Here is a 9,059-nt window from a genome sequence, read left to right as displayed (position 1 = left end):
GATCTGCCCCCTCAGTCTGTCAGCCTGTCAGATTCTCATGGTGGAGAAACACCCTTAAACTGTCCAACTTTCATGCTAACAAGTGTGGCTCAAGGGTTTGATTCAGAAAGGTGAACACAAAAGCACAACAGTACAAATTTAAAGTGGCAGAAATGCTTTATTACTTTTGTACACTTTATCAACGTTTTGGATGCAGTCAAGTTTTTTTTACAGTGGAAACGATGACAGGAGATGATTTCTCTACAGAGCACTGAAGAAGGAGAGAAGACCAGTGTCAGGGGATGGGTGGGTCAGGAGCTTTTGGATCTGCCAAAAAAAGTTTGTTTGTCATACTCACAAAATCAATTTAGCCATTTTCAGACCAGAAACTGAAAGGTTAATGAGTGAAGAAGAGCCACAACTAGTTTTGTAGCACTTGAAAACAGTTACTTGTGTAAACCTATCATTTGTAATCTGTTGTCAGTCATTTGTTATCCATCTGAAAACACTCAAACATGCTAAATCTATACAGAAACAAAGGTGCACAGCAACAGCTGTAGCAATCACCTCCTTGAAGTTTGGGTGTTTGGCATCTTGAACCAGCTGCAGGAGGACTGCTTCTGTTGTGGTGAGGTAAGCGCCGCTCTGCTTCAGTCTGGACAGGGCAAACAAGCGATCCGTTTGGCTGACGAGGGGAAAACAGACATTTTTGTAGAAAAGCACATCTCTGAAGTTTCCCCAAAGGGATTTCATACTGTAAAAAATTATACCCAAAGTCAAAGATCAAAATAATAGCACCTTCTAGATGAAACAGCATCAGCCACAATATGGACCTCGATTCCTTTCTCCAGTAGATCAAATGTTGTGCACTGTGGGAGATGTTTTCACGAATTAGAAAAAATACAGCAAAGCTACAGTGACACACCCGACTATAAAAAATTAAATAAAATATGCTGAACAATAAAATAATCACAAGTGACTTACTGCGATACAGGCGTGCGCCTCTATTCCACACAGAATTACTTGTTTAGGGTTTCCTAGGGCTTGCAGCTCCTTCTCTACCGTCTCTATCATCATGGTAAATGAGGTTTTAGCATGAGCTTTCAGGTCCTCAGCTCCTAGCTCTGGCACCGTAGGTCCCAAGCCTTTAGGATACTGCTCCGTCAAAATAGGGGGGATCCCCAGAATACGACTGGCCTAAGTAAAGAAGGTGAGGGCAGGTGGATTTAATTTAGACAGTACAAATAATGACCATTTTGCAGAGACAGTGAGTATGGTCAACCTGTAGAAGTCTGGCCGAATTGCTGACAATGTTGCTGAATTGGAAGATGTTGGGTCTGAACTTTTCCTGCATGTCACAGAGGAAGAGAACAGCATCTTTTGTAGCGAGCCTGCCAACTTTTGCCACTGCAAGAACAAGGTAAACTCATTTAGATACAATATTTGAGACGTTGTTGCACCATTATTACAGAAACACAAGGTCAAGTGCACAGCCCTGAATATGTTTGTAATGTCGTTTTTAGAATGATCTGGAAATAATAAGTGATACTTTTGTCAAGGAAAATTAATTTCAAGCTTTTTTGAAGTAGAAAATGTAAGAGTTCTTCATTGGTGTTGCAGTGTTGTGATCACACGGACACTAAATGGTATTACCGCCAGACAAATTTAAAGATCTGCGTTTTTGTTTGTCTGGTGTACCATACGAAAACCAGTGAACAGAATCAAAAGTTAATACAATCTTGTATTATATCATGCACCACATTTTCCAGCCGGAGGTAAACCTCTCTCAAACCACATAGGTCGGAGAGAAATGCACACAGTGGTCATTGATCCAGTTGTATTTATACTAAAAAGGGAGGTGTTTTGTACGTGAACCCCATCGGTGGAGCCAATTTCCAAACATATCAGACCTTCAGCCATATATCCCTGTTTATTGTCAACAAAGATAAAGGATGAAACCCATCAGTGTTAAAACATATGTTTCTCTTCATTGTCTTCACCTAAAGAAACACTATGTAACAGCCTAGTCATAAAACAGGAGTTGACCCTGCAAATAGAGAAAATATCTGAACTATAGCTGAACTCCTGAACAGGATTGACCCTGCAAATAGAGAAAAACCACCAGTGTAGAATCTTAGAGAGAAACTCTTCAAACCTTTAAACAATTTCATAAAATCATAACAAAACACTAGTATTGGAGCAACGCGGATCCTGGTCCATTTGACCAATTTGTATCATAAAAATGTCACTTACTGTTGTTTGAATGCTCCAAACGTGAAGGGAAAAGTGGGTGACAGGTTCAAAGGTACTGTGGAAAGTGTACCTGCCAGGTTATATAATTATTTCCTTTGTGACTTCCCTTGTGTCACTGGAAACCAAGAGAATATTTAACTATAACTCAGAAGTTCAGCAAATGAAGAGGAAAAGCTTTTTCAATATTGGACAAAATCGGCATGCACCAACATTATCTAAACTTTATTAGACTAAAACAAACACCCAATACTTGAAAGTGTATTAAAAACCAATATTAAAATAAAAACTAACCTTGCATGTACCAAGAACGCAGTAACTTCAACTCATGCGTCCTTCTTGATAAGCACCGCCTTCCAAATAGCAGATTGGCCAATAGAATTGCGTGTAACATAACCACGTGATTCTTTCAGCCAATAGGAGGCTGCGGTTGTTGCTGCTGCCAAACTAGCTCAGCTGATCAAGGAAAACAAGGCAGCTATGTCTGATAGTGCTGAGTCGCCAACAGAAACACAGAAAGAGGAGCCACAGCAACCGGCAGAAGATTCCGCGAGTAATGAAGAGAAGAAAAAAAGTAAGAAATCTTCTTATGATCCATATTTAAACAAGAGTGTTTAATAATATTTATTTGTTTTTTTAATGTATTCTGCTAATGCTACCTGAAACGTTTCCGTGTGTGCGCAGTAGGAGTTGATTGACAGCAGTTTGGGCCAATAGGAAGGCGAGTTTTTACGGTTTGAACCAATAAATGCGAAGGATGTTTGCACGTGGTAATAATAGTTAAAGAAACTGCTAAGGCTATTGCTCGTAAAAGCTACATTCACTGTGATTACTGTCATGTGTTTTATATTGATGAAAAACACCTTTTATTTCTTCCACTTAAAGCTAGAATTATAAGCTATAATGGGTTTAAAGTTGGTTATGCTCTTATAACTATAATGATACAATGTTACTGTATTTAAATAAGCTTAGGGGACTAGTTATTTCAATTGGCTATATGTTAAAACAAAAATGATATTATGGACATGCTGAAAGTTGGTTTCATAAAGCCCTTTGATAGTCTTGTTGAGTCTATATGACATTATGTGATAGTCTTTAACATTTAGACATCCAATCGTTTAAGACTGTATGTCTGACTTTAATTTTGATTAATTAACATGCCTCCCAATCACATAGTTATTTTATTTATTTTAAAGAACAAGTTAAAATGGCAGAGAGCTTCCAAAATGAAGTAATGTAAAGATTATCATGTTAAATAAATGCTCTTTTAAGTTCTGCATGTTTATGTTGTATTTGTCATTTTATTGTCTTATTAAGCAAGTCCAAAAGGACACAACAAACATTGAAGAATTTAATTTGACAGTATCTTGTTTCATAAAATGTCTCTTGTTTTTATATTGCCTCTTATAGCTGTATGAAATTGTGCAATATACTCCATGTTCAGTGCAATTAAGTATAGATATTCTTTGATGACTAAATACTCAAAGATGAAGACCTTATTAGAAAACGCATAACATACTACTCCTTTTCCAAAATGTATTACATAGTATGCAGTATCACTATAATTGTACAATCTGTTGAATTGTACTACTACATGGAACAGTTACCGGATGATTCGTTACATCAGGGAAAATTTCTGGTTTCCAACTGACCCGTCAACATCGCATACCATATCCAATGATGCTGTTTTACTATATTGTGAGTTGGTCAGAGCAGTCAATAGACTGACTTCTAATTGTACTGTACCTTGTAATATGATTTTATGGCTGAGGAGTTATACTGCTTGGTGCCTAAACAACTGAAAGGAGTGCATCTATTTTCAATGATCTAGCCTGCGAGCTGTTCTATAGTGTTTCATCTGAAATCCACAGCACAAGTTCACATGTTTAAGTCATTACAAAAAGCAAACAGGCCAGATGCCTTAACAACGGAGGATATTGTACTAAAAAAATAATACCAGAAGGAGGAGTTTTGTATCTATTACAAAGATCATGGAGGTTCCCATAGGAGTTAATGTACTTCTGAATGTCCAGTTAGGTCCAAAAATAACTGAACCATTCAATAGCAGATTTAAAATAATCAAGATTTGAAAAGAATGTGGCCTTTACCATGGAAGAATTACTGCAATTTTAAGAAAAGTACCACCTTTTATATCGCTCAAAAGTATTTGGACAATTTACTGAAAGGAAAGTTAATAGTCCAGGGCCAGGTGCAGTGAATTCCCTCTTTACGCCCAGACAAATAAAATGGGTAAGAAAAGAAAGTTATCATGTATTTATTTGGCATTTGTCCGCTGATGTGAAGTACAGAGACAGTAAAGTGAAGGAGATAGTTGTTAGTCTGTGGAAAATAAATGAATCTTTAAGAGACAAGGAAAAAACCTCAGGTGGGGCCAAAAGTTTGGTGGATTCTTACAAAAGTGAAAGCACTGGTGGGTATAATGGCAAACGATAGAAGCCTGGAAGGCCATGGAAGACAACTAGAGGGGATGATTGCTAAAACTATTGTGTCGCTAAAACACCATAAACCTGTATACTGACAACCAAAATCCAAAAACTGAGAACCAAAACCTGCAATCATTCTTGCTTGAGAATCCTCCTGGAACTGAAACCTACAACTGAAAGAGACCATTTGAAAAGCGAAAGCAGTTCAAGGATCTAGAAAACATGACATCAGTGGGAACTAATTTGCTGAGTTTAGTTTTTTGGTTATAGATTCTTTGTATTGGTTCTCCAAATTTGGATTTTGAATCTACATGTAAATATGTATAGATAGTGTTTATCCCTGATTTTTTTTTTTTTTTTTTTTCCCCCCATCTTATCACCCAGTGTTCCTACTTAAGTCAGTCCTGGGCATGAATGTAAATACAGAATGTGTACAAGAGCAAGACAGCCAGAGTAGAAAACATTTAAAAAGCCCACATGTTCTAGATCAGATTATTTGGACAGATGACACCAAGATAATGAGAGTTAATGGGAATTTTCATCCAATTATTAAAAATTACAGTTGTATTAACAAAGGTACTCTTTCCAAATACATTTTGAGCCAAATACTTTTGAAAACATCAGTACTTTGCTTACAATTACTCTAATTAGTAAATAGCAAATACCATATATTTGTGAAGCCTATTAAATTAAAACTGAAACACTGCACTTTGATCACATTTGATTGTTTGTTTTATTTTCAAATCCATTGTAGTGGTGTATAAAAAAACAACAACAAAAAACTGCATCACATGAATGCACAGAAGTTTGTGGAGGGGAAGTAACAGGGCTTACATTTTACTTATTAGACACCCGTCAAGCCAGAGCTTAAAAAAAAACAAACCCTCCTGAAACATTAGAGGACTTTTTCATGCACTCTGTCTTTTATAATTGATTCAGTATGCTATATAGGACACTGTACAGATATAGTCACATTTAAAAGTTAGTACCCCATCTTTTTATCATGTGCTTTTATCAGGTAAATATAACCTCAAGCCAACAACAACATATTTTTTTCCATGTCGTCATGTAATGGACAAACATGAGGACATTACTAAGTACCCTTATGGTACAGTAGCTTGTTGAACCACTTTTAGTACCAGTCATCTGAAGTAATAATTTCCTGTATGACTTTATCAGCCTCTGACATCATTGAGGGATTTTGTGCTGCTCTTCTGTACAACATTGCTTCACTTCATGAAGGATTTTGGACTTTTACTTGTGCACAGCTCTCTTAAGGGACCCTTAAGAGAGCGTGTGGACCACAACACCATTTCAGCTGGGTTCTGATCTTCACTCTAAGAGCTACTTCAAAATGTATATGTTCTCATTTTGAAACAAAAACTTTTGATATGATTATGAATGGACTCTCAATCATTCTGGCAAAATCAACCCTGAAAATCTGAAAATGTTTGATCCACTACAGACTTTTCAGTTTAAGTTTGTAAACACAACTGTTTCAGTCTAATGTGGATGCAAAAATATGTAAACATGGAAACAGTGACGTAGTTGCACCAATTCGCTCCATGATTTTTCTTCTGGATCATACTTGACCTGTCTTGACATGTCATCTGACTGGAAAAGAAAACACAGATGCACCACACTGATGGTGATGGTGAGAGAGAAGCAACCATCACTGACTTCACTCTCTATTAGGCAACAAACATCTAACATTTAATCATCGATCATTCAAACTGCCTGCATGTACTGGAGGAAAGCCATATGAGAGCAATCTTATACATGTTTTTTCCAGCAGTTTTCAGCATGTTTTCACTTGTTAACACATGCCCAGTGATCAAACATGACTGTGTGATGCATGTTTTTGGTGGTGTGAAGTGGATGGAGATCTTTTCCAACAGGGAGCTGAAACACATTTTGAAACAGAATTTTAGTGCAAATACAGATACGTAAAGTCTTGGGCCTTCAAAATCTTATCTTATTCTTCAGCCTGTGGCTGCAAAACAACTCAAAATCATCACTCCTCTATGATTGACACTGGATATGAAGTCTCTGCTGAAAGGCTTTGTTTGGTCTTCATCAAACATGGTCCTGAGTCGGAATTAAGGCCAAAGAACCCACTTTGGTCTCACCAATCCACAAGACATTTGTTCTAGAAGTCTTAGGGCCAATCCCAATACACCCCCTACTCACGACCACTAGCCCTCACTCACGACCACTTCACCCTCAAAATGAAGCCACAAGGGGCAGGACTTTGTAATCTTCCCTAGGGATTGGGACACCACTTGCTACGTCACTGCATGGTTTACGTTCGGGAACGTAAGCGACTGCGTAGTTACATTTGCACATACGTCACACCATATCAGGAAGCTGACAGCTAAAAGCAAGCTAGAAGCTGCTTTAATTTCCGCTGTAGCGCTGTTAATATGCCACTTAAGTTTTAATATTTTTTCAGGCGTAAAAATAACCGTTAAGATCCCCAACCTGGGCTCAGTTTATCCAAATAACGCCTGTTAAGAAATTTGTTCCGATGTTTTTGGGGATGAGAAGAGCCGCCGGCGATGTATGGTTCCGCGCTAAATCGACGCATAGCCTACAGCATAGGTTACGGCGTAGGTTACGTGGCGACGTGCACCGTACGGCGCGCATCACTGCGTAACCTACGCCGTAGGCTCTGCGTTGGTGTAACGCGGAACCATAAATCAGTCTTTATTCTGGCGAGATCTGAAAAAACTAGCAAGCGAGTGATTATGTACATTCAATGAGTGAATATTATAAAAGTAAAATATATATTTCTCGCTAGAAATGTAATCAAAACACATTTTTATGCAGAAACTAACTCAAAATATTGATTTTATTCACTAAAAATGTGGCAAGGAGGGAAAAAAAAGGTGTTGTTCATTCAATTTTGTATTTGCATAATCATAAGACCTACTGCCATGTGATGAGTTATTTTGTTGTTAGACAAAATAAATAAGAGGACCATTTGCATATGACTCTATAATAAGCTGCAAAAATTGAGAAAAAAAAAAAAAAAGAGGTGGCAATGGCACAATAAGTAATATCTAGGTTTTCAGCTTTCAGTTTTATTTTCTCTGCTTTTTGCAGTTGACGTGCTGTTGAAGGCAGTGGGAGACACTCCTATCATGAAAACAAAGAAGTGGGCAGTGGACAGGGGGAGGACGGTACAGTCCATTTCTCAGTTCATATCCCGTTTCCTCAAGCTTGATGTTGCTGAACAACTGGTAAGAATCTGACTTGATTGTGTCTCAGGATATGTTGTGATATGATTCATAAACATATATTTCTACTTTATGAAGTCCTTACTTAATCTTTGTGTTCGTGTGTTTCCCCAGTTTATCTACGTTAACCAGTCTTTCGCCCCATCACCAGATCAAGAAATGGGGGTCCTCTTTGACGTGAGTTTTTATTGGTTGTCAAACAAAGTGGCTCTTTTATAAAAACTGATGAAACTAATGGCAACACTTAAAATCTCCAGTTTTTGCTTACAAAAGAATATTCCCTGTATACAGTATAGCAGCAGAAGTATTTTACTTTGTTGATCTTGGTGGAATCTATCAGAGCATTTGGGGTGATTTATAGAGCAGAAATTACATATTTGTTGCTCCTCCTACTTTAATTATTAGCAGCAGTCAGGCTGCCAGAAAAGACCTGACATTTTTAAATGTCCTTTTAACTTAGATACCCAAAAACTCAGCAGTTAAAATTTTAAGATTGCAAGCAGGCAGGATCTACCCTGAAGTGAAGCCTGCAGCAGTGAACCACCAGAGGGAGCAACAGCAAGAACACTTTTTTAACAAGAGCCAAAATCTTGACCACTGCAAGAGTGGAAACCTCACCAGTTGATCATTTAGATGTACTCCTATTAACCTACCAGGCATAGTCAAATGTTTTATTCTTTTGATTTCACTTTTTTCATCACTCTCAGTTTTGTATTTGAATTTAGTACAACACAGAACCAACAAGCGTTCATGACTGTTTGTTTTTTGTAACATTTGCACTCGTCTCTGTCTTTTTCAGTGTTTTGGCAGTGATGGGAAGCTGGTTCTGCATTACTGTAAATCTCAAGCCTGGGGTTAACTGCTTTCTATAACTCTGTTTGATGTCCTCCCTCTTGAATGCATCCCAAAACATTTTTTCTTCTTGTTATTTGCTGCCTTTGAGTTTTTAATGTACATACAATGTAAATAAATGATTGTACCCTTCTTAAGTTGTCTCCTTTGTCAATTAGCACAACATGTTACCTCCAAAATAAAATCTCAACTCAGTGGGCTCAGGATTTGGCTGATTCCACTTTTTTTTTTTTTTTCTTTCCTTTTTTTTTTTTTTAAATAACTGAACAAGCAAAAGCTCAAGTCTGATGTTGCT

General features: G+C 37.5%; 2 protein-coding genes across 2 annotated transcripts; one reads left to right on the top strand and one right to left on the bottom strand.

Annotated features, from left to right (window-relative positions):
- Positions 1 to 137: 137 nt before the first annotated feature.
- Positions 138 to 2,583, bottom strand: isoc2 (isochorismatase domain containing 2). The gene is made up of 7 exons (XM_061717027.1): positions 2,524 to 2,583; positions 2,233 to 2,347; positions 1,262 to 1,386; positions 964 to 1,176; positions 778 to 848; positions 547 to 664; positions 138 to 306 (listed from the first exon to the last, which is right to left on the bottom strand). Coding segments are annotated over exons 2-7 (594 nt in total). The 5' UTR covers positions 2,234 to 2,347; positions 2,524 to 2,583; the 3' UTR covers positions 138 to 240.
- An 81-nt stretch (positions 2,584 to 2,664) lies between these two features.
- On the top strand, positions 2,665 to 8,896 carry atg12 (ATG12 autophagy related 12 homolog (S. cerevisiae)). The gene is made up of 4 exons (XM_061718421.1): positions 2,665 to 2,803; positions 7,779 to 7,915; positions 8,027 to 8,089; positions 8,712 to 8,896. Exons 1-4 carry the CDS (start codon positions 2,710 to 2,712, stop codon positions 8,769 to 8,771), a joined length of 354 nt encoding a protein of 117 aa, XP_061574405.1. The 5' UTR covers positions 2,665 to 2,709; the 3' UTR covers positions 8,772 to 8,896.
- The last annotated feature ends 163 nt before the right edge of the window (positions 8,897 to 9,059 follow it).

This window comes from Cololabis saira, chromosome 3 (genome assembly GCF_033807715.1).
Source record: "Cololabis saira isolate AMF1-May2022 chromosome 3, fColSai1.1, whole genome shotgun sequence".
Classification (NCBI taxonomy): domain Eukaryota; kingdom Metazoa; phylum Chordata; class Actinopteri; order Beloniformes; family Belonidae; genus Cololabis; species Cololabis saira.
The sequence above is the reverse complement of the archived record's forward strand: the minus strand, read 5'-3'. Positions and strand labels throughout refer to the sequence as shown.

Coding starts and splice junctions, on each gene's coding strand:
- atg12 (XM_061718421.1), top strand. CDS start 2,710: ATGTCTGATAGTGCTGAGTCGCCAACAGAAACACAGAAAGAGGAGCCA. Junction 2,804..7,778: donor TAATGAAGAGAAGAAAAAAA/GTAAGAAATCTT, acceptor TGCTTTTTGCAG/TTGACGTGCTGTTGAAGGCA. Junction 7,916..8,026: donor TTGATGTTGCTGAACAACTG/GTAAGAATCTGA, acceptor GTGTTTCCCCAG/TTTATCTACGTTAACCAGTC.
- isoc2 (XM_061717027.1), bottom strand. Junction 1,177..1,261: donor ATTCGGCCAGACTTCTACAG/GTTGACCATACT, acceptor TTCTTTACTTAG/GCCAGTCGTATTCTGGGGAT. Junction 307..546: donor AACACCCAAACTTCAAGGAG/GTGATTGCTACA, acceptor TTTTTTTGGCAG/ATCCAAAAGCTCCTGACCCA.